The 27,626-nt window shown below is 41.9% G+C and overlaps 1 protein-coding gene across 1 annotated transcript in view; it reads left to right on the top strand.

The window, feature by feature from the left end:
* LOC142488059 (uncharacterized) overlaps window positions 1-22,482 on the top strand; it is an 88,451-nt gene extending 65,969 nt beyond the window's left edge. The window contains exon 5 of the mRNA XM_075588429.1: window positions 19,852-22,482. Coding sequence (XP_075444544.1) covers window positions 19,852-21,452 — 1,601 coding nt within the window. The 3' untranslated portion in view covers window positions 21,453-22,482. The remainder of the gene's footprint in view (window positions 1-19,851) is intronic.
* The last annotated feature ends 5,144 nt before the right edge of the window (window positions 22,483-27,626 follow it).

Genomic DNA, 27,626 nt, shown 5'->3' with positions numbered 1-27,626 from the left:
CACCTCAGGAGTTTTTAATCCCTCCCTAGCCAAGCGTCAATCGGCTGAGTCAGTCACCCTATCATACCTACCAACCCCCTCTCTCCACACTGGGTCGTTAACCTTCTGCATATTGCCATTGTGTTCTTAATCTGCCCATAGCCGAGCTACAAACACACAGCATGCCTGTGTCTAATCACACCATCCCCCTCCCCCAACCCTTAGAGGCCTGTTGTTTGAACGGTAATTCTTTGGAAAATCCCCTCTCGAATTTGAAATGTAAATCTGATGTGCACAGCACTGTGAGAATTGAGAGTACACTGAGACAGTATTTCATCAGGGTGTGAAAATATTTGTCAGTCAGTATGGTTTACAGTCACATGTTTTTAATACAATACAGTACATTCTTTAATATCTTTAAAATAAAAATATATAAATCCTGGTAAAATATTTTATAAATAAATAAATAAAATAATTAATTGGTGCACTGTAAGGGTGGCTGTCAATGATTATGATTCGCAGGAAAGTGAATAAATATTTATTTTATTTTATCAGGAACCAAAAAATACAAATATAAAAATAATCAGGAATAATACATACAGTAATGCAGTCTTTATTAAGTTATTTTGGCAGCTTGAAATTGGATAACCATTTGGAAAACCTTTGTAAAACATGGGGAAACATGAGTAATGCACATTTATAAGAATATTATTTAATACTACAGTATATACAGTACAGTACTGTAATGTACTGTATAATATACTGTACTGTATAGTAAAATTAATTTTTCTTTAGTCTTTATCTTTTCCTCATTCTGTCTGCAGTACAGTAGTTCATTGAGAGAGGAGAGGTTTTGTGTACATCATTGCTGCTGTTTATATACTGTACATTTGACTGTAAAGCAGATTTGACTGGACACAATGCCCCCATGCCCCTAGGCCACCGTTTTTCCTGGAACGACAAGAAAACCAAAAATTAGTGCAGTTACTGTACTGTATTATGGCAGAACTACTGTAGGTGGCTGGTGCAGCTTTGTCTGGAAAGAAAAAAAAGGGGCAGTTACTGTAGTACTGTCAAACTAGTGTATTGTATACTGTACTGGAACTACTGTATACTCTGACTACTGTTAAATTCTATGTACCTGATGGTTGGTGCTGCTCTCTCTGTAAAAGAAAAAACTAACTACTGTATACAGTACTAGTACTCTTACTATCTGGAAAGAAAAAATCTTTGCCATACTTACCTGTAACATACTGTAGCAAACAAACAGTAGATGGCGCTCTAATACTAGAATTAATCAAGGTGAAATAGTATAATATACAAAAGTGCAATGTGATAATAAATAAAAATCAACAAGTGCAAGTAGGGGTACAAATAAAACACTCAAACCCTTAGATGGACTGTTTCAAGGTCCAGAAACAGTATGTACAGGAAATCAGGGGAGCAGTTGCACCTTAAAATAAAAACAAAATCTACATGGTGTAATAATGTTAACACAGTGAAGTGGTTTCTAAGAAAACTTAGAAAACTAGATAAGGAGGCTATAGCACGTATAACCAGCCAGACAGAATGGTAAAACCATAGGAGGATCTGAGATCTCAAGTAGAGACAAAAACACAGGGATAAAACAAACACTTTATCCACAAATATAAGAATTGGAGGCTTACAGGATCCAAAAGGATATACAGCATAGGGAGTATGTAATCTTCAGATCACTTCTCATCGCCTTTCACTGCTGCTGCTGCACGCCACCCAGACTGCGTCTCGAACAGCCGTCACGTCACTTCCGGAATTCCGGCCGGTTGGAGATGACGTCACGGGCTCAACGTTCTCTCTCTCTCAGTCTCAGGGTCACACTCAACGCGTTTCGACGCTCTAAAGTGACGTCTTCATCAGGAGTGCTTGTGACCTGCTCTAGGGGTCTTTATATACCCACTGGAACTAACTGTTAACCCCTCCTCCAAAAGGTTAACTATTTAAAACACCATAGCTTTTGGGCAGCTCTCATTTCTATCCCATATGTCTAGGTGAGGTTTTAAGTGCATGAATATTTATATAATTCATAAAATATTCTAATAAAAAGATTCTCTCTTTAAATACATACGAGAGAAATCATAGTAGGATTAAACATACAATTTTTTATTATTATACACAAATTCAAAAAATCAATAAAATATTATATTATTAAAATTAATTATGACTAATTTCTATCTTTAAGGAACGACGATTGATGTATCTTGAAAGATATGAAAGATATGAAACAAAGAGTATTTAGGTGAAGAAACTTAAGGAAACAGGAATCACATAACTCATATACCGAAATACTCAAAAGACTGTATACATATACAGAGCAGATAATAGCAAAATCATTATAAAAATATGAAAATCATTAATAAAAATATATAGTCATTAACATATTTAAAATACTTTTATAATTTTATAAGAAAAACTTTAATTAAAATATTAAAATTCTTATAAAAAGGCACCCAATTCGAAATCAACATTTAAGCCCTGAGGAATTAAAGTTTTCAATGAAAAAATCCAAAAGCTTTCTCTTTTCTTTAGCGCTGTGTTCCTATCCCCACCTCTCCAATGGGGCAGTACATGCTCAAGGACAGTAAACCTCAGGCCAGATGGGTCGCCATTATGTTTTAAAATAAAATGATGAGATAAAAAGTGGGTCGTTACCCCCCTTCTAATATTACCCACATGTTCTAAAACACGTGTCCTTATGGGCCGTGTGGTTTGACCCACATATTGTAGCCCACAAGGACATTGTATCAGATAAATAACATGATCAGATTTACAAGTGGTATGTTGTTTAATTTGAAACTGTTGTTTTGTAATATTAGACATAAAACCAAATTTATCATCTGCTCTGTATTTACATGCTGTGCATGATGTGCATCCAAAAAATCCCTTAATTTGTGGCAGCCACCTGTTAGTATTATTTTTAATCTTAGGTAATGCACTTGGTGCTAGTCTATTTTTTAAGGTATTGGCTTTTTTAAAAATTACCATCGGTTGGTCTGGGACTATGTCACCCAATATTGAGTCATTTTTAATGATATGCCAATATTTCCGAACTATTTTTGTTATCCTCTCTGACTGTCTATTATAGTTCGTTATAAACGTAAAATCAAAGTTCTTTTTAGGCTTCTTATTCACATTTTCAAGCAGTAGATTCTTTCTTTCCAGAACCTCCACCTTTTCTACTGCATCTTTGATGATCCCATTTTCATACTTTTTTTCTTTAAATCTGTCCTGCAGGAAAAGAGACTGTTCATGGAAAGTTTTGTCATCCGAACAGTTTCTTCTAATGCGCCTTAGTTGTCCATATGGCACATTTTTTAACCAGTTTGGATGGTGACAACTATGGGGGGATATATAATTATTGATATCCACCTCCTTAAAGAAGGTCTGAGTACTGATTAATCCACCATCAATGATGACAGTTATATCAAGGAAATTGACCCTTTCCCGACTATATTCGCAGGTGAATTTTAAATTAAGGGTATTATCATTTAGATAGTGGATAAACCTAATCAGACTCTCTTCATCTCCTCTCCATATAAAGAAAATGTCATCAATGTAGCGCCGCCACAGGCACAGGTCATCACCCAGCTCTGCAATGGACCAAATGTAGTCCTCTTCCCATGCTCCCATGAGAAGGTTTGCATAGCTGGGTGCAAATTTCGTGCCCATGGCGGTGCCACATTTCTGAAGATAATAAGTTCCCTCAAATGAAAAATAATTGTGTTCAAGAATGTATTTTATCCCGTCCAAGATGAAATTTGCCTGTTCATGGGGCATAGTGGAATCTCTCGACAGGGCTCTATCTATCGCCTCATGCCCATCTCTGTGGCTAATGCACGTGTATAGAGAGGTTACATCACACGTAGCTAGAAACCACCCATCCTCCCATGTCTGACCTTCCAGAATACGTAAGATATCCGTCGTATCTTTCAGATATGACGGCAATTTCTTTACATATGTCTGCAAGTATGTATCTATGTAAGCAGATAAATTAGAGGTCAGAGAGTCAATCCCAGCTATGATGGGTCTCCCAGGGGGGTTTGTCAGGCTTTTATGAAGTTTGGGGAGGTAGTAGAAAATTGGTCTGATGGGGTGTTCTTTATATAGGAACTTATATTCGCTATCATTAATAATTTCTTCAGCCTTGCCTTTATCCAATAGTATTTTTATTTCTTTTTGAAATTCCACTGTGGGATCTTTTTTTAGAGGAATGTATGTATTTACATCACCCAAAATCCTGTTGGATTCCTTGATGTAATCCTCTCTATTAATAATGGCAACTCCTCCCCCTTTATCAGCCTGTTTTATTACCACACTTGTATCATCTTGGAGATTTTTTAAAGCTTCTCTCTCACTTCTATTTAGATTATTAACAAATTTGTCTTCTGATAATACTAATTTTTCAAAATCTCTCTGAACAAGTTGAGTGAATACATCTAAATTCTTCCCTTTCATTTGTTTAGGGTAGAAGGTGGATGGTAATTTTAACCCTGAATGCACCAATCTGGATGAATTTTCAGATTGTGATTCATTCTGTTTTATTTTAGAATTTTCCATAGTTCTTAACTCTACATCCTTTTGTCTAAAAAACCTTTTAATCGTTAGTTTCCTTAGAAATCTCTGGGCGTCTATAAAGAGGCCGAAACTGCTTGGTCCTGCAGTGGGGGCAAACTTCAAACCCCTTGAGATGACTGATTGTTCGGATTGGGATAATACTTTAGAGCTTAGGTTAAAGATATTATTTACCTTTTGCTCTTTTTGAGGTGTTTCTTTTGTCCCTCTTCCCCGTTTTCTTCGTTCCTTCCTCTTTTTTTCCTTTCCGAGGAGGGGTCCCTGTCCTTCATCGGAGCGTAATTCACTCCCTGAAAGGTGGTGGACACGCCCTCCCCTAAAAAATCCTTATTGTTTCCTATTTTTAGACCCCCTTTTTTGAACAATTTATCCCTTTGGGTTTCTCTCTGATCTCTCCTATTGTTGATAATGTACTCACCCTCAGATTCATAATCTGTACTCACATGTCTTTTTGGAGTTCTCTCTGTATTAATCTGTACCTTAGCTTGTTTTTTAGGCTGTTTAGTTCTCCAGTTATCCCTTTCAGGGCTTTTCCTAGATTTTTTGGGGAGATATTTTCTAGGTGTTTTCCCTCTACCTTTTGGTTTTTCGGATTGGGGTAAAGCTTTTTTCACTGGTGTTTTTACAGGGGGTTTTTTATTATCATTTTCTATTTTAACAATAGGTTCAGGTTTTCTAGGAGGACCATTTTTATAGTCCTCCTCATCTCTTAAGTATTTTTTGACTTTTTTTGTGATTGTCTCTTTCCAAATTTTATCTAATTTGATTTGTAATTTGGAATCTTTTTCTTTGAATAGAGTGGTTTGGTCTAAATTGCCAATCCTCTCTTCAACCTCTTTTACCTCAATGTCAATTTGTAACACATGGTTTTTTTGCTGTTCTATAATTAAGTGCATTAAATCCATTGTTCTAAGAAAGTAAAGTCCCAAAACTATTTTTTCACGAAGGCACACTAAAGTGGTGGACTTCAATAGTCTTCTTAAATTGGATCTAGACAATGTACCTATTGTTGGAGAGACTAACATTTTAGAAGCAGAATTTGAAAAATTAGAAAAATTATTGATTAAAGATATTAAAAAGTTTTGGGACTTTACTTTCTTAGAACAATATGTTTTGAGCAATAGAGTCCCAAGAGGTTTAAGACTTAATAAAGACCCATCCATAGATCTTGAGGATGAAACCTTCCTTAACAAGTGGTATAACCTCTTAGAAAAATGTTCAATGGATTTAATGCACTTAATTATAGAACAGCAAAAAAACCATGTGTTACAAATTGACATTGAGGTAAAAGAGGTTGAAGAGAGGATTGGCAATTTAGACCAAACCACTCTATTCAAAGAAAAAGATTCCAAATTACAAATCAAATTAGATAAAATTTGGAAAGAGACAATCACAAAAAAAGTCAAAAAATACTTAAGAGATGAGGAGGACTATAAAAATGGTCCTCCTAGAAAACCTGAACCTATTGTTAAAATAGAAAATGATAATAAAAAACCCCCTGTAAAAACACCAGTGAAAAAAGCTTTACCCCAATCCGAAAAACCAAAAGGTAGAGGGAAAACACCTAGAAAATATCTCCCCAAAAAATCTAGGAAAAGCCCTGAAAGGGATAACTGGAGAACTAAACAGCCTAAAAAACAAGCTAAGGTACAGATTAATACAGAGAGAACTCCAAAAAGACATGTGAGTACAGATTATGAATCTGAGGGTGAGTACATTATCAACAATAGGAGAGATCAGAGAGAAACCCAAAGGGATAAATTGTTCAAAAAAGGGGGTCTAAAAATAGGAAACAATAAGGATTTTTTAGGGGAGGGCGTGTCCACCACCTTTCAGGGAGTGAATTACGCTCCGATGAAGGACAGGGACCCCTCCTCGGAAAGGAAAAAAAGAGGAAGGAACGAAGAAAACGGGGAAGAGGGACAAAAGAAACACCTCAAAAAGAGCAAAAGGTAAATAATATCTTTAACCTAAGCTCTAAAGTATTATCCCAATCCGAACAATCAGTCATCTCAAGGGGTTTGAAGTTTGCCCCCACTGCAGGACCAAGCAGTTTCGGCCTCTTTATAGACGCCCAGAGATTTCTAAGGAAACTAACGATTAAAAGGTTTTTTAGACAAAAGGATGTAGAGTTAAGAACTATGGAAAATTCTAAAATAAAACAGAATGAATCACAATCTGAAAATTCATCCAGATTGGTGCATTCAGGGTTAAAATTACCATCCACCTTCTACCCTAAACAAATGAAAGGGAAGAATTTAGATGTATTCACTCAACTTGTTCAGAGAGATTTTGAAAAATTAGTATTATCAGAAGACAAATTTGTTAATAATCTAAATAGAAGTGAGAGAGAAGCTTTAAAAAATCTCCAAGATGATACAAGTGTGGTAATAAAACAGGCTGATAAAGGGGGAGGAGTTGCCATTATTAATAGAGAGGATTACATCAAGGAATCCAACAGGATTTTGGGTGATGTAAATACATACATTCCTCTAAAAAAAGATCCCACAGTGGAATTTCAAAAAGAAATAAAAATACTATTGGATAAAGGCAAGGCTGAAGAAATTATTAATGATAGCGAATATAAGTTCCTATATAAAGAACACCCCATCAGACCAATTTTCTACTACCTCCCCAAACTTCATAAAAGCCTGACAAACCCCCCTGGGAGACCCATCATAGCTGGGATTGACTCGCTGACCTCTAATTTATCTGCTTACATAGATACATACTTGCAGACATATGTAAAGAAATTGCCGTCATATCTGAAAGATACGACGGATATCTTACGTATTCTGGAAGGTCAGACATGGGAGGATGGGTGGTTTCTAGCTACGTGTGATGTAACCTCTCTATACACGTGCATTAGCCACAGAGATGGGCATGAGGCGATAGATAGAGCCCTGTCGAGAGATTCCACTATGCCCCATGAACAGGCAAATTTCATCTTGGACGGGATAAAATACATTCTTGAACACAATTATTTTTCATTTGAGGGAACTTATTATCTTCAGAAATGTGGCACCGCCATGGGCACGAAATTTGCACCCAGCTATGCAAACCTTCTCATGGGAGCATGGGAAGAGGACTACATTTGGTCCATTGCAGAGCTGGGTGATGACCTGTGCCTGTGGCGGCGCTACATTGATGACATTTTCTTTATATGGAGAGGAGATGAAGAGAGTCTGATTAGGTTTATCCACTATCTAAATGATAATACCCTTAATTTAAAATTCACCTGCGAATATAGTCGGGAAAGGGTCAATTTCCTTGATATAACTGTCATCATTGATGGTGGATTAATCAGTACTCAGACCTTCTTTAAGGAGGTGGATATCAATAATTATATATCCCCCCATAGTTGTCACCATCCAAACTGGTTAAAAAATGTGCCATATGGACAACTAAGGCGCATTAGAAGAAACTGTTCGGATGACAAAACTTTCCATGAACAGTCTCTTTTCCTGCAGGACAGATTTAAAGAAAAAAAGTATGAAAATGGGATCATCAAAGATGCAGTAGAAAAGGTGGAGGTTCTGGAAAGAAAGAATCTACTGCTTGAAAATGTGAATAAGAAGCCTAAAAAGAACTTTGATTTTACGTTTATAACGAACTATAATAGACAGTCAGAGAGGATAACAAAAATAGTTCGGAAATATTGGCATATCATTAAAAATGACTCAATATTGGGTGACATAGTCCCAGACCAACCGATGGTAATTTTTAAAAAAGCCAATACCTTAAAAAATAGACTAGCACCAAGTGCATTACCTAAGATTAAAAATAATACTAACAGGTGGCTGCCACAAATTAAGGGATTTTTTGGATGCACATCATGCACAGCATGTAAATACAGAGCAGATGATAAATTTGGTTTTATGTCTAATATTACAAAACAACAGTTTCAAATTAAACAACATACCACTTGTAAATCTGATCATGTTATTTATCTGATACAATGTCCTTGTGGGCTACAATATGTGGGTCAAACCACACGGCCCATAAGGACACGTGTTTTAGAACATGTGGGTAATATTAGAAGGGGGGTAACGACCCACTTTTTATCTCATCATTTTATTTTAAAACATAATGGCGACCCATCTGGCCTGAGGTTTACTGTCCTTGAGCATGTACTGCCCCATTGGAGAGGTGGGGATAGGAACACAGCGCTAAAGAAAAGAGAAAGCTTTTGGATTTTTTCATTGAAAACTTTAATTCCTCAGGGCTTAAATGTTGATTTCGAATTGGGTGCCTTTTTATAAGAATTTTAATATTTTAATTAAAGTTTTTCTTATAAAATTATAAAAGTATTTTAAATATGTTAATGACTATATATTTTTATTAATGATTTTCATATTTTTATAATGATTTTGCTATTATCTGCTCTGTATATGTATACAGTCTTTTGAGTATTTCGGTATATGAGTTATGTGATTCCTGTTTCCTTAAGTTTCTTCACCTAAATACTCTTTGTTTCATATCTTTCATATCTTTCAAGATACATCAATCGTCGTTCCTTAAAGATAGAAATTAGTCATAATTAATTTTAATAATATAATATTTTATTGATTTTTTGAATTTGTGTATAATAATAAAAAATTGTATGTTTAATCCTACTATGATTTCTCTCGTATGTATTTAAAGAGAGAATCTTTTTATTAGAATATTTTATGAATTATATAAATATTCATGCACTTAAAACCTCACCTAGACATATGGGATAGAAATGAGAGCTGCCCAAAAGCTATGGTGTTTTAAATAGTTAACCTTTTGGAGGAGGGGTTAACAGTTAGTTCCAGTGGGTATATAAAGACCCCTAGAGCAGGTCACAAGCACTCCTGATGAAGACGTCACTTTAGAGCGTCGAAACGCGTTGAGTGTGACCCTGAGACTGAGAGAGAGAGAACGTTGAGCCCGTGACGTCATCTCCAACCGGCCGGAATTCCGGAAGTGACGTGACGGCTGTTCGAGACGCAGTCTGGGTGGCGTGCAGCAGCAGCAGTGAAAGGCGATGAGAAGTGATCTGAAGATTACATACTCCCTATGCTGTATATCCTTTTGGATCCTGTAAGCCTCAAATTCTTATATTTGTGGATAAAGTGTTTGTTTTATCCCTGTGTTTTTGTCTCTACTTGAGATCTCAGATCCTCCTATGGTTTTACCATTCTGTCTGGCTGGTTATACGTGCTATAGCCTCCTTATCTAGTTTTCTAAGTTTTCTTAGAAACCACTTCACTGTGTTAACATTATTACACCATGTAGATTTTGTTTTTATTTTAAGGTGCAACTGCTCCCCTGATTTCCTGTACATACTGTAACATACTGTACTTACAATACTACAGCACAGTACTACTTTCCTGATGCTTGCCCATTACGCGCGATTACAATGGGCAACACAGTGGCAATATGGTCTATATATTTATTGCAGCGTTCCACGGTGAGTACATCGTTCCAAAAACTCAGTATGCCTTTCAACAACTCGTCCTTTTTGGAGGGTTTCACCACTTTCCGGATATGGTCCTTCAGCTGATGCCAGACCATTTCGATCGGATTGAAGTCTGGCGACCTGTCATTGGAAAGAAAGGACAATTGGTTTAAGAGCTAAAAACAGTGGGGAACAAAAATGGGACACGGTCTACTGCACTTACTCTGCTGGCGTCTTCACCCAGTTGATGCCGCGCTCAAGGATATGCGCCGTTGACGCAGTGTGCTTGGGATCGTTGTCCTGGTAGAAGCGGTGACCATGGGGGAAGTCGCGTGTGATGTATTGCACTATCTCGGGCACAATGTTGTCTTGGAAGAAAGCTTTATTCATGATTCCTATAGCAAGAAAAGAAAAGTGCTCAAAAAACTGCACAATAGTACAGTACAGTGCATACGGTAAGGCAGCGGTGCGCAAACTGTGGGGCGCGACCCCCAGGGGGGGCGCGACACTGCCGACGGGGGGCGCGGGGTTTACAGAGGCCCCGCGCGCTTCCCGAAGGCACTTAAATTAAGTGCCGGGGGAGCTGCAGGGCCTCTGTAAACCTAACTTACCGTGGCTCCGGCGGCTTCCTCCCTGCGGCGCCATGGCAACGCGGCGTCAAAATGACGCTGCGAGGTCATGTGACGTCACGTTGCTATGGCAACGTGACGTCATTACGCCGGAGCGCGGGTAAGTTGGGGTTGGGGGGGGGCGCGGGAGCGAGAGGACAGGCGCCAGGGGGGCGCAGGGAAAAAATTTTGCGCCCCCCTGCGGTAAGGCAACACTAGTCAAGTACAGTGCATTAGGCGACATTATATTTGATACATTTTACCTTCAAAGATGACAATGCATCCCGGTCCACGCCTAGAGATGGCACCCCACACATGCAGCTTCACAGGGTGTTTTGGCCACGGCTTCAAAGATAAGCGGCCTTTTTTGTGGAACGCAAATCGTGCAAATCTCTCCAGCGACACAGTAGACTCATCAGTGAAGATGCAATCCTGGAAAGTTTCCCTGCTGTCGATCCATGCCTGGGCCTGGAGCACTCTTTTGATTTTGTTTGTGTCCCGTATCATGGGGTACACTCTGTAATGACAAGGAATAAAAAAAATTTGCGGCACAGTGCAGTACAGTTTGCGAAACAACACTTTTACCTCCTGTACTGTCCAGTACTAACCTCACACGTCCATATTTCCATCCAATGCTGCGTCTCATCTTCTTTATGCTGCTCTCGGATACAGTCAGATTGTGCTTTTCCTGCAGAGTGTATTTGACCCTTAATGCACTCCTCTCATCATTCTCCTCACTTATTTTGTCCACCAGAAGAGTTGTCTCCCTACAATGTAAAGAAAATATATTGTTTTATTAATATCCAGCAATATGAAATGTATATACAGTAAATGTAATGTTGTAATATACAGTACATTAAATATAAATAGACAAAATATATATACTGTTGTACTATAAATATAAATATACAAAATAAATATACTGTTTTAATATAAATATAAATATACAGTACATCCTATACAGTATATACTGTTGTAAGATTAATTGAAATATACAAAAATGTATACTGCTGTACTATAAATATAAATAGACAAAATATATATACTGTTGTACACTAAATATAAATATACAAAATAAATATACTGTTTTAATATAAATATAAATATACAGTACATCCTATACAGTATATACCGTTGTAAGATTAATTGAAATATACAAAAAATGTATACTGCTGTACTATAAATATAAATTGACAAAATATATATACTGTTGTACTATAAATATAAATATACAAAATAAATATACTGTTGTAATATAAATATAAATATACAGTACATCCTATTCAGTATATACCGTTGTGAGATTAATTGAAATATACAAAAAATGTATACTGCTGTACTATAAATATAAATAGACAAACTACTGTACAGTATGTTGTAATATAAATCAACAGAAATAACAACAGTATTACAGTAGATACAGAACTGTACTGTAGATGTACAGTACAGTTTTCTATATTTTTTTTTTGTTAAGTTTTATAAATATACTTACGCGTTTGTTACCCTTGGTGCCTTTTTCCGGTCTCTGTTTTTTCCTTGTGCATGATAGCTCACGGTGGTTAATGGCACAACGAGGTCAGAAGTAGCTAACCAGCTTTGGATAGCAGCAATTCGGTGTCCGCTCATGTACATCTCCTTAATTCGCATGCTGAGATCCTTTGAAATCTTTTTAACAGGCATTGCTGCGAGTGGAAAGAAATACAAACACAAGAATGTATATTCAATGTTTAGTCGATGTGTATTCTATGTGCAGTCAATCCACAAAATGGATGGTGTATTTATACGGTAATGACTCACACGCCCACTTTCAACACCTGTACCTGGCCGCCATGCATAAAAGGTCACACACTTTGCATAGGCCACCACTCCAGGATCTTTATCTGAACTTGCCCTTGTCCAGATACTGTACTGCATTGTGCCACCTGCTTCCATGGAGCATCCCTGGTTCTATGGACGCAAGAACCCTCTCACCTCTGCCGTGCCTGTCATGCTGAAAAAGCAAAAGGCAGGAGCCGTTTCCACGCCAAGGGCAAAGCGACAGGCTAAGGCCAATAAAGAAAACCTTCTGCTGACCCCAAAGGCTAAGGGTTTTCTTAGACGTAAGCCTCATTATGTGAAGAAGATATATGGTAATACGCTCTCTACGCAAAACGAATGGCAGCCAACCCATCAGGCCCGCAGACCACTTCCCATATGCTTCGACGACTCTGCTTTAGCTGTCCCGGAAATCTTCATCCCGTCTTCTCCACCCCCTTCTTCTCCGGTTCCATCTGACGACACTGCCGCCTCTGAAATCCACAGGTCACTGTCTCCTTTGCGCTTAGGCGACTCTGCTTCTCACCTGGAAATCCAAAGGTCACCTTCTCCATCCCTCTTCAACGCTACCGCTTCTCCTCTACCGGGTATCCACAGGTCACCTCCTCCACTCTCCATCGATGCTGCTTCTCTCCATGGAACCCCCATCTCATCCTCCGTTGCACCCATCCCCCCAGATGTCCAGACGCCGTGCACAAGAAGCAGCTCGTTGGACCGGATGCTGAATGGGATAAGTGTGGATCTCCCCGGGAATTCTATTGTGCTGGCAAAGATAGATCTGCTTCTGGAGACCATGTTAAATGTGGAGCAACCGGTGCTACAAATGGAGCAACGGATGGATCAACGGATGGAGAAGATAGAGGCTGACATTGCGGGCATACATTATTTGCTCGGTGCTAATGCCCCTGTTTCCCCGACGCCGGAGCAGGAGGGTGACATGGATGTGATGAATGGGACCTTCGACCCCCTTCCTTCACCAAGTGCACCCCCTCCACCAGAAGATGTAGTGTACATGTATGCCATTGAGGAGGACATGACAACCCCGTCAAGACCACGCCAGGAGACAACACGGCGACCACGACCGGAGGAAAGCTTCCTCCCAGACATCCTACCATCGCCCGTCGCCACAAGCACACCCGCTCCCAAAAGACCTACACCCGCTCGCATCGAAACGGTGCCCGACATCACCCTGCGCGATCTGACAGCGGCGCTTAGGGAGAAGTATAGGGTGATGAGTGCTGGTGCACCCCACAAGTATGCCTTTATCATTTTTAAGCACCATGTTCCCTACACGTTGTACTGCGAGTGGGTGTTCAAAGTGAACTACGATGGGAATCGCGTAAAAAAGGCCCTTCCTGCCAATTTAAGGAAAAACATTGTGGAAGAATTGCGGCGCTTTTATACAGTTACAGATCCTGTAATGAAAGGCGTTAGAGACTGCATTAATGGCGTTTTGCGCAATGCAAGGAATCGGCCATGGATGGACAATGTGGAGGACTGTCAGTGAGACCATACTGTTGTGCTGAACTGTATTGTACTGTACATGTTTTGCCCTACAGTACCTGCTGTACTTAAACAAAGGAGATGTTGTTGTGTGTTTTTTTTCACAGGACATGCACAACTCCAGTCCCTGAGGGCTGCAAACAGACACGGTTTTCAATGTTGCCATGAAAACCTGCCCTGTTTGCTGCCCTCTAGGACTGAACTGGTGCAGGTCTGACTGACAGTGTTGCGCACCATCCCACTGTACTGTAATGTACTGTATACAGTATTGGGTTTCTTTAATAAAGGAGATGTTACTTAAAATGTCACTTTAACTCCCTTTGCCCCATGCACCAAAAATGTTTGGTTAGAATTGCTGTGCACTTTAAATGTTTCAATATTGTAAATAAATGTTTTTGTACTGAATCCACCAATAAAAGAATAAGTTGAATTGCCTCAAATTGTTTCCATTTGCTCCTTTGACAGTGTAACAAATGTAGAGGCTTGCTGCACTGTTTTTTTCTGGCTGGTTGCGCAATTGGCGTAGGAACTACGGCAATTGGCGTGGGAACTAGGTCAATTGGCGTGGGAACTTATGTTTTAGGGCACCTAGAAATAAAATTTATTTGGCCCCTAGATGTTAGGAACCCCCTCACTTGACCCCAACAGGGTCCGAGCAGTAATGGCGACGAGAAAGGGTCACGCCGGCGAGGAGGGTCCTACCATTGAGCGCAATGGCGGAGAAAGCTTTGAACCGGCTAAGTCAGAATGAGCAGAAACCTGGAACCCAGAACTCCGGTTCAGTTCGAGCTAGAGGGCTCAAATTCGGTCACCATGTAGTCCTAGTTGCGGCAGGATTGCATGGCAAATTGCGACCCTCTCGTGGCAACAGAACGGAGTCAGGGTGATGTTAAAGTTCAGGTTTCTGCCATTGACTTGCATGGCAGAAAAAAAGCCACTTTGGTAATGTGCTTTTAAACTGTCTTTTGGTATCTCCGGTTCCGGGGGTCTTGGAAGGCTGATATTTTGCCACTATGGCAAGGGTCCTCCCGCATGGGGACCAGGTAAATTTCAACCCGCTCAGACCCACAGAGCGGGTTATTTTACATTATATTCGCGCAATTGGCGTGGGAACTACTTAGGGCCGCGGTCAAGTTCACGGGCAATTGGCGTGGGAACTTCTGTTCTAGGGCACCTAGGAATAAAATTATTTTTGCCCATAGATGTTAGGCACTGTATACCACTGTACAGTATACTGTGGACGACACAAAATGAAACGATACTGAACATGTAAAATAAATGCATAGTTTTATTTATTTGGGTTTATTACACAGTATACTGTACGGCCGGAAAACATCAGCATACAGTACAATATTATCCATCGAAATCCCCCCATTAGCTGTTTTCTTTTCTGAGGAAAAACAAAAATAAAAGTTTTAATGTACAGTAATGGTCAGCCCCCTAAAGAAGTACACAGCCAGCCCCACCAAAATAATACGGCAACAAGACAGTACTCACCATAGAATTAAAATTCATTTTCCCCCAGATGTTAGGAACCCCCTCACTTCACCCCAACAGGGTCAGAGCATGTACAGTACTGTACTTTAAAATAAATTAAATATGCAATTTTACTATTACTGCGCGCACACGCACAGACTGTGTACTGTAGGTTGAACCGCGAAGGTACTGTATTAGACTTCAGAGACAACAGCTCGCAAACGCCCCCATGCGTTTTTACACGGCATTGCAGTATTGCAGCCAGCGGGAATAAAATGCTTAAATCACAGCCGCGAAAATAACGCTATACACCCCGGGAGAAAACGACACAAAACCGCACATCACCGGGATCTTCTGAAATTCGCAGAGCTAGCCAAGTAAGAATAAAGTTGGTCGCCAGTGTACACTGGCGACACACTTTATTCGAGCTCGGCTAGTCCCACGAATTCGGGTATACCCGGGTGTATTGAGGTTTGTGACTGTTTTCTGCCCGAGTGCATTGCGTTATTTTCCAGGCAGGGATTGAAGCATTTTATTCCCGCTGGCTGCAATACTGCACAGTATATATATATATACTGCATTACAATTCATGAATTTATGCCATCTGGTAGACACGCGAAGCATTGCAGCCTATTAAATCCTAATCATTATCATTTAACAGATCAGCCGCTCGTCAGCCAGGCATGAACCCAGGCTGGGAAGGCAAACACAACGGGGCTTGTCAGAGGTGAGGAGCGGCTCATTCCAGGTATCTGCCAGGTACATACTGGGTATTTGCTCGAATAAAGTGTGTCGGTGCAGTATGATGCACCTACACTGGCGACACACTTTATTCGAGCTTGGCTAGTCCCACGAATTCGGGTATACCCGGGTGTATTGAGGTTTGTGACTGTTTTCTGCCCGAGTACATTGAGTTATTTTCCAAGCAGGGATTGAAGCATTTTATTCCCGCTGGCTGCAATACTGCACAGTATATATATATAAACTGCATTACAATTCATGAATTTATGCCATCTGGTAGACACGCGAAGCATTGCAGCCTATTAAATCCTAATCATTATCATTTAACAGATCAGCCGCCCATCAGCCAGGCATGAACCCAGGCTGGGAAGGCAAATGCAACGGGGCTTGTCAGAGGTTAGGAGTGGCGCATTCCAGGTATCTGCCAGGTACATACCGGGTATTTGCTCGAATAAAGTGTGTCGGTGCAGTACCTAAGAGACCCGGCGTTGCCCGTGATTAAAATTTCCCGCTCCCTCCTCACTCCACTCCCTCTGTCTCTTTCTCCGCTGCCCCAGTCTTTCTCCGCTTCCCCTCTCTGTTCCCCCCCCCTGCGCAGCTCCGGTCTACCACCCCCCCTCTGAGCAGCTCTGGTCCCCCCCCCCCTGCGCAGGTCTGCCCCCCCCTGCGCAGCTCTGGTCTGCTCCATCTGCCCCCCCCCTGTGCAGCTCTGGGCCCCCCCTGCGCAGCACACAGTGTCACATACACAGTGAGACACACACACAGTGTCGCACACACACACACACACAGTGTGAAACACACACACACACAGTGTCACACACACACACACACACACACAGTATCACACACACACAGTGACACACACACACAGTATCACACACACAAACAGTGCCACACACACAGTGTGACACACACAGTGAGACACACACACACAGTGTCACACACACACTCACAGTCTCCCATACACACACACAGTGGACAGGAGGAGGGGGGGTAGGGAGAGTGGAACGTCCGGCAATCCGAACAGGCGGCTCCCCACCTCCCGCCAGCCGTGACTGCGCACCACCTCCCCAACCCCCCACCCCCCCACGCCCATCTCCCTCCCCACGCGCGCGCCATTTCAACCCTGTCCCAGCGCGAGGCCGACCTCACTGTGCAGCGGGGTGAGGGGCTCGGCCGGGGGGTGAGGGGCGGTCACACTCCTCCCTATCCCCCCCCTCCCTCCAATACCTGGGCGGGCGTGACTCTGAACCCCACCCCCCCTTCCTGCAGAGTAAAAGCCCACAGAAGGGGCTGGAAACCCCGCAAGTTCTGTACCTGCGTGCGCCTGACCGTTGGGGGACCTGAGATCTCGCGACATGATGGGATCGAATCCATAGAGACTGAGAGCTATGGGGGGGAGGTGAGCTGCGGGTGATGAGGGGAACTGGCGGGGAGGTGAGCTGGGGGGGGTGATGGGTGGGGGGGGAAGCCGGCGGTCCGGGCCGCTGGGTTTAGAGGACAGTGGCCAGGTGGTTGTGCGTGTGTGTGGCAGTTGGGTAAGGCCAAGGGGGAAGGTGAGCTGCGGGTGAGGAGGAGAAGAGAGTGGCAGTTGGGTGACGTCATAGAGCCACGCAGGCCAATGAGAGGCGGGCGGGGCAGGGATACAGACCAATCTGATTGGCCAGAGGCTAAGTGACAGACCCACAGACCAATCAGATTCACCACATCTAGCAACAACCCCACAAAATTAAATTTTATATATTAAGATATGTATGGACCAAAAAATATATATATATTTACAGCTCAGCCCCGCGCTAATTGTTTTTTTTTTAAATGGCCGCCACGCGCCAGATCGGGAGTGGGGGAAGAGATGGAGTGAAGCGCCGGCAGTCGCACATGTCCCTTGCAGCCACCGTACAGCCACAGCATTCCCCTTGCACTTCTCCCAGCAGCCGCACTGATTTCTCCTCCCCACCCCGTCCCCCTCAGCCCTGCACCGATCCCCGCCAGCAGCCCCGCATCCCAGTCCGGCACCGATTTTACCCCCCACCGCCCCACTCCGGCACCGATTTCCCCCCCCAGCCCCGCACCGATCCCCGCAGGGAGCCCCACGATGCCTCAGCAACTGACACCGGGGATAGGGGAGGGGACTGTGAGTGTGTGCAGGGTGCCGTGGAAAAATCCTGATACATTATGAACGCCGTGAACCGAAAAAGTTTGGGAACCACTGCACTATCCCCTTTTGGGATTAATACAGAATGGGACCTAAAACATTTTCTCTAAGCTATATTATTCCTTTGCCCATTCTCAGATTATACAATACTGTGTGTTTTTCATATACATTTGTTTCTATCATTGAGATACATATGTGTCTCTCTCTAGTCACATTTGATGAGTAGTATTGTATCCTTACTGTGGCAATTTTCTCAGTGTGCTTTATTTATTTACATCATATTCATTATGTATATTTCCCTTATCAAGATTCAAATTGTTCTTTGCCTTGGTAGTTGAATTTACATTTATTATATGTATAATATTACGTGATTATATTATTTGGTGTTGCAGTTAATTTAATTTAAATAATTTTATTCTCTCCGCATCCTATCCACTTTTAAATTTGATGCTTTTTCATTTAATTTGTATTGTCCTTATGAGTTTATTTAAGTTTATTGTTATTGTATTCTTTATTGTGTCCTTTTGCTGGATTTCTCCCCCACAGTTATACTGCCTTCTTTCCGTGGTTACATTTTCCTCGGACTGTTTTGTTCCCATGGGACTTTGTTACCTGGGATACAGGTAGGCAGTGTTTCCGGCGGGGAGTGCCTATAACGTGACACTCTCTAGACTCAGGAAACCAATCTTTGATAAAGCACCCATGGCGAGAAACGCGTTGGAGGTTTCTCTTTTAACATAGGCTGTGTCTCAATAAATCTTTTATTTTTTCTACTTTTGCCTCCAGTTCCTTTCTGCAGTGCTCCTTTTTTCTTTGTTTTGAATGTGAGAGGAGAAGGAAAGAGAGGAGTCAAATATTACACCAAATTATATGAATAGTATTTTTGCCTGACAAAATGGAGCAGTTTAGTTTATGTGGGTCTTATGGCAGAAGATTACATGGGCAGTGTAGTCACTGCATCACTTAGATTGTAAGCTCTCCAGGGCAGGAATTTCCGTTCCTATAGTCTGATTTTGTTTGTTGCACTTATTGTATTATAATTCCCTGCACTGTATTGTTTCTGCGGTAAAGCACTGAGTACACTGTGGGCCTTATATAAATAAAGACATACATGGGCATCTACAGTATCTTTACACTATAGGTTGCTGTCTGGTTTAGTTGATATTATAAACGCATTAATATGATAAATCAGGAGTTCCGTAACTTTACTTCTCATGGACATTTTCAATGTTAATTATTTGGAGGATGTCCATGTACCCTTAAATAATGAATACAGTAATAAATACAAGTTATATATGTATCAATGATTTCACTGTGAGAGCTGCTACATATCAGGCCTTTGGGAACCATCACCAAAGTCATTAGGGGCCACTGGATGTCCACGTGCCACAAGTTTTTAAAACACTGGGTGAAGAGAATATTTTGTTAATTAAGTATTGGTGAAATAGATTCTTCAGTGTTTTGGATTTGTAATTTGCTTTCAGCAATTTGATTGACAGATTGAAAACATTCGTTCTGTCTTTTTTGTTTACTTCTGATAGAGAACGGCCTGAATGAGGAACAGAACTTGAGCTCTGATACATCCAGAAGCTGTCTGACTCCACGTAGCCCAGACGTGTCAAAAACCAATGATTCCTGCCACATTTTAGACTTGTGCAAGGAACCAGTGCCACATGATGGTGAATTTACAGACCTTGTACAGCATACAGCGGAGACGGACTCTAAATATGGGTCCAGCAAAAGGTATGCGAGAGATTTAAGAAGAAGCTGCGTTGCTCAGCCTTTTCTCTGTTGTCAGTGTGGCAAAATCTTCTCACTGGACAGGGACCTGCTCACACACCTTTGTGTCCCCACTAGGGAGCAAACCTTTACATGTACAGATGGTGGGAGCAGTTTCTCACTGAAGGGGAATCTTCTTTCACACCAGATGATTCAGACAGCAGTGACTCCTTTTACTTGTACAGAGTGTGGGAAACAGTTAAGTAATAAGAGCAACCTCCTTAATCATCAGAGGGTTCATACAGGGGAGAAACCATTCACATGTGCAGAGTGTAGTAAAAGCTTTTCTCGGAAGACAGAACTCCTCAACCATGAGCGGATTCATACAGGGGAGAAACCATTCACATGTAAAGAGTGTGGGAAACAATTCAGTGTTAAGAGAAACCTCCTCAGACACCAGATGACTCATACAGGAGAAAAACCATTCACATGTACAGAGTGTGGGAAACAATTTAGTATTAAGAAAACCCTCCTCAGACACCAGATGACTCATACTGGACAGAAACCATTCACATGTTCAGAGTGTAGTAAAAGCTTTTCTCAGAAAACAGATCTCCTCAACCATGAGCGGATTCATACAGGGGAGAAACCATTCACATGTTCAGATTGTGGGAAACGATTCACATTTAAGAGCAACCTCCTCATACACCAGAGGATTCATACAAGAGAAAAAACGTTCACATGTACAGAGTGTAGTAAAAGCTTTTCTCTGAAGGCGGAGCTCCTCAAACATGAGCAGATTCATACAGGGGAGAACCCCTTCACATGTTCTGAGTGTGGGAAACAATTCAGTACTAAAAATAACCTCCTCAGACACCAGATGACTCATACAGGGGAGAAACCATTCACATGTACAGAGTGTGGGAAACAATTCAGTATTAAAAAAACCCTCCTCACGCACCATATGACTCATACAGGGGAGAAACCATTCACATGTACAGAGTGTAGTAAAAGCTTTTCTCAGAAGGCAGAGCTTCTCAACCATGAGCGGATTCATACAGGGGAAAAACCATTCACATGTGCAGAGTGTGGGAAACAATTCAGTAATAAGAGAAACCTCCTCAGACACCATATGACTCATACAGGGGAGAAACCATTCACATGTACAGAATGTATTAAAAGCTTTTCTCGGAAGGCGGAGCTTCTCAACCATGAGCGTATTCATACAGGGGAGAAACCATTCACATGTGCAGAGTGTGGGAAACAATTCAGTAATAAGAGAAACCTCCTCATACACCAGAGGATTCATACAGGGGAGAAACCATTCACATGTACAGAGTGTGGGAAAAACTTTTCTCAAATGTGCCACCTCCTCACACACCACAGGATTCATACACGGGATAAACCATTTCCATGTACATAGTGTGGGGAAAGCTTTTCACCAAGGATCAGCCTCCTTACACACATGAGGATTCTTACTTGAGATAAAATATGCGATTGTTCAAAGTACGGTTGGGCAATATACCAGTAGCATAGTAATTCTGCAGTAATAAAAATGGACGGTAACGCAATACTTGCCATTACTTCTTACTATGGCATTCCTATCAGCAGCTGCAGAGTGGGGGTGGGTCTGGCAGAGAGTCGTGGGGGTGGCGACAGTGTCAGAGAGAGGACTGAGTGTGGGTCTGGTAGAGACAGTGGAGTTGGAGCGAGCCTGGGAGCTCCTTGACTTTCACATGCTGCAGTTATAAGGAATCCTCCTGCTGGTAATCTCCATATTAACCACTTCCCCTCTGCCATGCCTCTTAACCCTTCCACCATGGCTCAACCCCTTTCTCTCCTCCCCCGTATTTCTCTCGGCTCTCACCCGTGCCTCTTGACCCCTCCTTCCCCATGCCCATTAACCTAAGCCTCCCCATGCCCTATTATTGTGTACAGGAGACGGGGGTTGAGGGGGTCATTGTAAATTTTCTTACAGTGCACCCCAAAACTGGAACAACCTACCGGAGACTCTCTCATCCACCACCAGTTTAAGTTCTTTCAAAATTAAGCTGTCTCACATTTTAATCTGGGCTGTAACTGTTACATACGTCTTTAATATATATTATCTTTAACTGTGCATGCAATGTCTTGTATATAATGTATACCCTGTTCACTTATGTAACTGTATTTGTAACCATGTATTATTTGTCATCTTTACTCTATGCCCAGGACATACTTGAAAACGAGAGGTAACTCTCCATGTGTTACTTACTGGTAAAACATTTTATAACTAAATAAAACGGTGAAGAAAGGGGTCTTTAGTGTGGGTGTAGTTAGTGTAACATTTTCATTTAAAACTTTTTTATTCTTAAAATTAAAATATACTAAAATGTATTTGCTTTTTTAAATTTGATTAAAAATGAAATGTATTTGTATAAAAATTGTTTTGCAATAAATGACCTTGAACATTTTGAGGACTTTTGCTTTTTTGTTTTCTATTGGGTGTTAATATATTGCTGAATATTGTTATCACGATAAATTACCTAATACTCTTATGGTGGGAAGTATTTTTGTTATTGTCTAACCCTAGTTCAAAGTGTTAGAAACAATTCAGTACAAAGTGTGACCTCCTGTCACACCCAAGTATTTACATGGGAGAAACCATTTGCTTGTTCATTGTGTGAAACAATTCAGTGTTAGGGTCCCCTCTTCAGAAACCTACAAATTCATGCAGGGAGAGGCCTTTCACATGGACAGAGTATAGGAAAAACGTTTCTTGGATGAATGACCTCACACACCACATGATTCACACAGGGGAAATAATTTGCTTACTCAGAGTGTGGTAAACCATTTTATACAAAGTGGACACTCCTTGTTACACCAGCAGATTTACACAAGGGAGCAACTTTTTTAGTGTGCAGAATTTGGGAAACATTTCAGCACTGAGAGGCACCTCAACACACACCAGACAATTCATAAAAGGGGATTACATCATGATCAATTCCGTAATAGGAGGACAGTCCTCAGGCACCAGAGCATTTACACAGGGGAGAAACCTTTCCCATGTGTGCAGAGTGTATAAAATGTTTCTCAGTAAGAAAACCTTGTCACCCAAGTGTTTACACAGAGTAGGTATCTATGGCTTTATTTACATAGTGCCATTAGTGTTCATAGCGTTTCACAGCACTAATACACGTGACAATCATATAAATAATACAAATAAATGTAATGGGAAGAAGTACTTCAGACATAAAAGTAACATTTAGGGAAAGGAGTCCCTGCTCCAAAGAACTTACAATCTAATTGGTAGGAAGAATGTACAGAGACATAGGAGGGCGTTCTGGTAAGTGTGTTTGCAAGGGGCCAAGGTTTATGTATGAGTTGTAAATTATCGGCCATGGAGCTACTCGTATGCTTCCTTAAGCAGGTGGGTCTTAAAGGTGGATAGAGAGGGTGCTAGTCAGATACTGCGGGGAAGGACCTTCCAGACGTGTGAGACAGTCGGTGAGAAATGTTTAAAGCGGGAGAGGGCTTTAGATACAGAAGGGGTAGAGAGAAGACATTCTTGAGCAGAACGCAAGAGTTGGGATGGTGTTAAGCGAGAAATTAGGGCTGAGATGAAAGGAGGAGCAGAAGAGTGTAAAGCTTTAAAAGTGAGGAGGAGAATTGTGTGTGATACAGGATTTGATTGGAAGCTACTGCACCGACACACTTTATTCGAGCAAATACCCAGTATGTACCTGGCAGATACCTGGAATGCGCCGCTCCTCACCTCTGACAAGCCCCGTTGCGTTTGCCTTCCCAGCCTGGGTTCATGCCTGGCTGACGGGTGGCTGATCTGTTAAATGATAATGATTAGGATTTAATAGGCTGCAATGCTTCGCGTGTCTACCAGATGGCATAAATTCATGAATTGTAATGCAGTATATATATATATACTGTGCAGTATTGCAGCCAGCGGGAATAAAATGCTTCAATCCCTGCTTGGAAAATACCTCAATGCACTCGGGCAGAAAACAGTCACAAACCTCAATACACCCGGGTATACCCGAATTCGTGGGACTAGCCGAGCTCGAATAAAGTGTGTCGCCAGTGTAGGAGGGATCCTGAGACAGATTTAGGAAAAAGTAGAGTGATTCTGGCAGCAGCATTTAGGATAGATTATAGGGGAGACAGGAAGGCCAGACAGCAGGAGGTTACAGTAATCGAGACAGGAGAGCACAAGGGTCTGTGTCAGAGTTTTAGCAGTCAAGCAACAGAGGAAAGGGCATATATTTGTGTAAGAGGTGTGTGCAGAGGTGTATAGCATGGGTCTCCCTCTGTGTTCCCCTTGACCCAGTTGGTTCCCCCCGGTTACCCCTTCATTCCCTTACTTGCCGCTGTGGCTATGACCGACAACGGAGGATGGGGAGGGCTGTGGGTGGGAGCTGAGGCACGGAGCAGGTTCAGGAGGTGTCGGGACGGTTGTCATGGCATCGCTGGCGGCTCCCTTTGCAGGGCACCGCCATCTTAGAGGCAATTGCACATGCGCAAGATGTTGTGCATTCGCAGGACAAGCGCGCGTATCGCGGCCAATAGGAAACGGCACCAAGCAGGGACTATATATCCCATGAGCCTCTGGGACAGTCACATAGCGCGTATCAGCCAATAGAGCTCCTGAATCCTCCTGCTCTGCAGATAGATACTTTTCGTGCGCTGCAAGCCATGCCAGTCGGTGTTGGGACAAGGAAGGGGTAAGAGTTATGGGCAGGTGTCGTGGCATCTGCAATAGGCCAGATATCCCCTATTAGGCCCCAGCTAGGCCCCGACTCCCCTGTGTAGTTTGTGGTTGCTGCAGGGACACTGCCTTGTACAACCAGAGCATAGGGACAAAGCCAGGGCGTGGCTGCATCCTGGACTAGGTTGATCTGGGACCAGATAATCCATCTATGACCACAGAGATTCTAAGGTGGTACAATCCATGCGGGACCCACCCAACGTAGAGGCGGAGGCGTCGCGGTTCATCGCTTCGGATCCGTGGAACCCATATTCATCCTTGCGCGCCGATGTGTGAACACACCCGGCTGGTATCTCATCTCACTAAGTGCACCCTCCATACACGGGCTAGTGGGGCAGCGCTGTCACACACATGTGGGAGGGTGTGGCGGGGACGGAATTAACCAGGCTTATAATAAAGATCAAGCCTGCTTGGTTACCCCTGACCCGTGTTTTGGGGTCCTAGAGTGTCAGCTCTAGGGCCCGGTCATTGTGTATGCATTACTGTAACTGTGCAAAATATAAGACTGAAGTTTGTTTTATTAAAATGAAGCACATGGTTCCCTAGTATAAAGGAGGAAGCCCAAGTAATGCCTGGGTACAGATAGGGGTTCAGGGGGGAAATCCTATCATGTGTTAAATGTATGAATTATGGTAACTCCCGCTCGGGGTAAAGCTGAGAGTTTATTGGGAGGTAACGAAAATGTTTGACTCATGTTAGGATAACACTGTATAAGAGAGGTTTGTTTGTTAAGATGGGGACATAAGGGGTTAATGGTATAGGTCTCCCCACTTTATGTATCAGTTATAAGCCTTATAACAAATTGATGCATTACAGTTACTCTAGCTTAGCTGTCTTAACATTATAGCCAGAGGGGGGATAGTACTTCCATCCGGGCAGAACAGGAGGTGACACTTAGGGTGCGAGTCCTATGCTTTAAATGCTTAGCAAGAAATGTGATATTCTCAGTTCAGAGGCAGCCTCAAAGGCAGGATTTGAAGGTGTTAACCTTTTGGTACCAGAGAGGGGAAAAAGGAAGAGAATTGCCCTGCCCATCTGTTCCATTGTCCCTATACCTAGACTGAGCGGCATTCATTAAGGAAGCAGGCTGTCACATATGCTATGCCACATATGGCTTTGCTATGGCCAGGGGCATGGCTACAGAAGGTATGAATGTGAGTGACCTTATTAAATATGAGAATATCATGAGACGTCCTCTCCTGAATATGCTAAAAATGACGTGTGTATCCGTGGTTCCTTGTCGCACGTTGTGTGGCTAACCGTTGCTAAAAGACAGATATTAATATCTCTCTTAATTTTAGGATGACACGTGTCAGTAAGTATTACAGAACTGAAGTTATGAGTACATTTAAATATGAAAAGCAGTTTTTAAACGTCCTTGTGGGGCGGAGTTTTACTCTGGGGTAAGACTGTCAATCTCACCACTGATTTACGACAGGGAGGCATTATGTCTCCAGGGAAGTAGGCTTGGCTAGATATGCTAAGCGACTGAAATGCAAAGTTGGCACATGCTCTGTCACGTTTCTGAGGCCAGGGATGCCAGGAGCTATTCACCTGGTGGGGCGTGTTAGTGGCCAGGGATAAAATTCCCACGCAGTTATTCGTTACAGACTGACAGGATGGACTTTTGGGAGTTTTTGAAACGTCATGCAGTCCATCAAAAAGTTAGTTCTAAGAGTTCCATCAGTTCCATCTTGTGACATTCACCTGAGATTCAGTCCCATTTGAGAAGTTCCCAACAGCAAGAGGCCACAGGAATGAAAAGTGGCCTGGATTATTTTTGCTGTTTGATTGCAATTAGGAAGGATTAGTTTGTTATCCCAGTTTCCAAAGTAAGTGTGTCTTTTTACTGTATTTTTGTGTAACATAGCTGTGTACGTTTCTTATGTTAATAAATGCAATTAATTTTTATCTCTGCTTGCTCAATCAATGATCCCTGTAATTAAGAGGTTAATAAGCTGGGTCTGCCGTGACAGAGGGTGATTGACTCAGTGGACACCAGAGTGTTGGGTGCTCAGGGGCATTTTAGTTCTTGGGGGTAAAGCCCACGAGGGTGAGGACACGGTGCAAAGGGGAGCACGGTGAAGGGGTACGACCCTGCAAGGCGTGTATGTTTTGGAGTGTTATTATTATTAGTCTGTGCAGTAAAACTGTTATACCTACACAAGTCTGTTTTTTGTTTCAAACTTTTTGATTGGTTGTCACAGGGATAAAAATTTAGTGATATAACAGCGTTTCAAGGGGGTATCTTTACAGCATTTTTTACATACAAAGAACCAGAAGCTTGTACTCAAACAGAGGTAGAATGGGGGCAAGTGCAAGTTTGACAAGTAGTGAGACCCCTATAGTAAATACAGATAATACTAGAAACTTCTAAACACTAAACCAAGTGGGAGCAGAAAGGAAGGAGCAGATAAGATAATAGTACAGGCTGAAAAAAAAATTAAATGCATGCTTGCTAATGCAAGAAGCCTGACAGATAAAATGGGGGAGCTTGAATTAATAGCTGCCAGGGAGCAGTATGATATCATAGGCATTACTGAAACATGGCGGGATGAAACACATGACTGGACAGTTAATTTAGAGGGTTATTCTCTTTTTCGGAAGGATCGAACAAATAGAAGGGGAGGTGGAGTATGTTTATATGTTAAACCGGATCTAAAACCTATTATAAGGGATGATGTCTATGAAGGGAATGATGAAAATGTAGAGACTTTGTGGATAGAAATTAGCAGTGGAGATAAAAGTATTAAGAAAATGTTTGTGGGAATATGCTATAAACCACCAAATATCTGTGAGATTGAGGTAGCTAAAATACTTTTGCAAATGGAGAAGGCA

This window comes from Ascaphus truei, chromosome 2 (genome assembly GCF_040206685.1).
Source record: "Ascaphus truei isolate aAscTru1 chromosome 2, aAscTru1.hap1, whole genome shotgun sequence".
Taxonomy (NCBI): Eukaryota; Metazoa; Chordata; class Amphibia; order Anura; family Ascaphidae; genus Ascaphus; species Ascaphus truei.
Note: the sequence above shows the minus strand (reverse complement) of the source record. Positions and strands in the feature narration are given on the sequence as shown.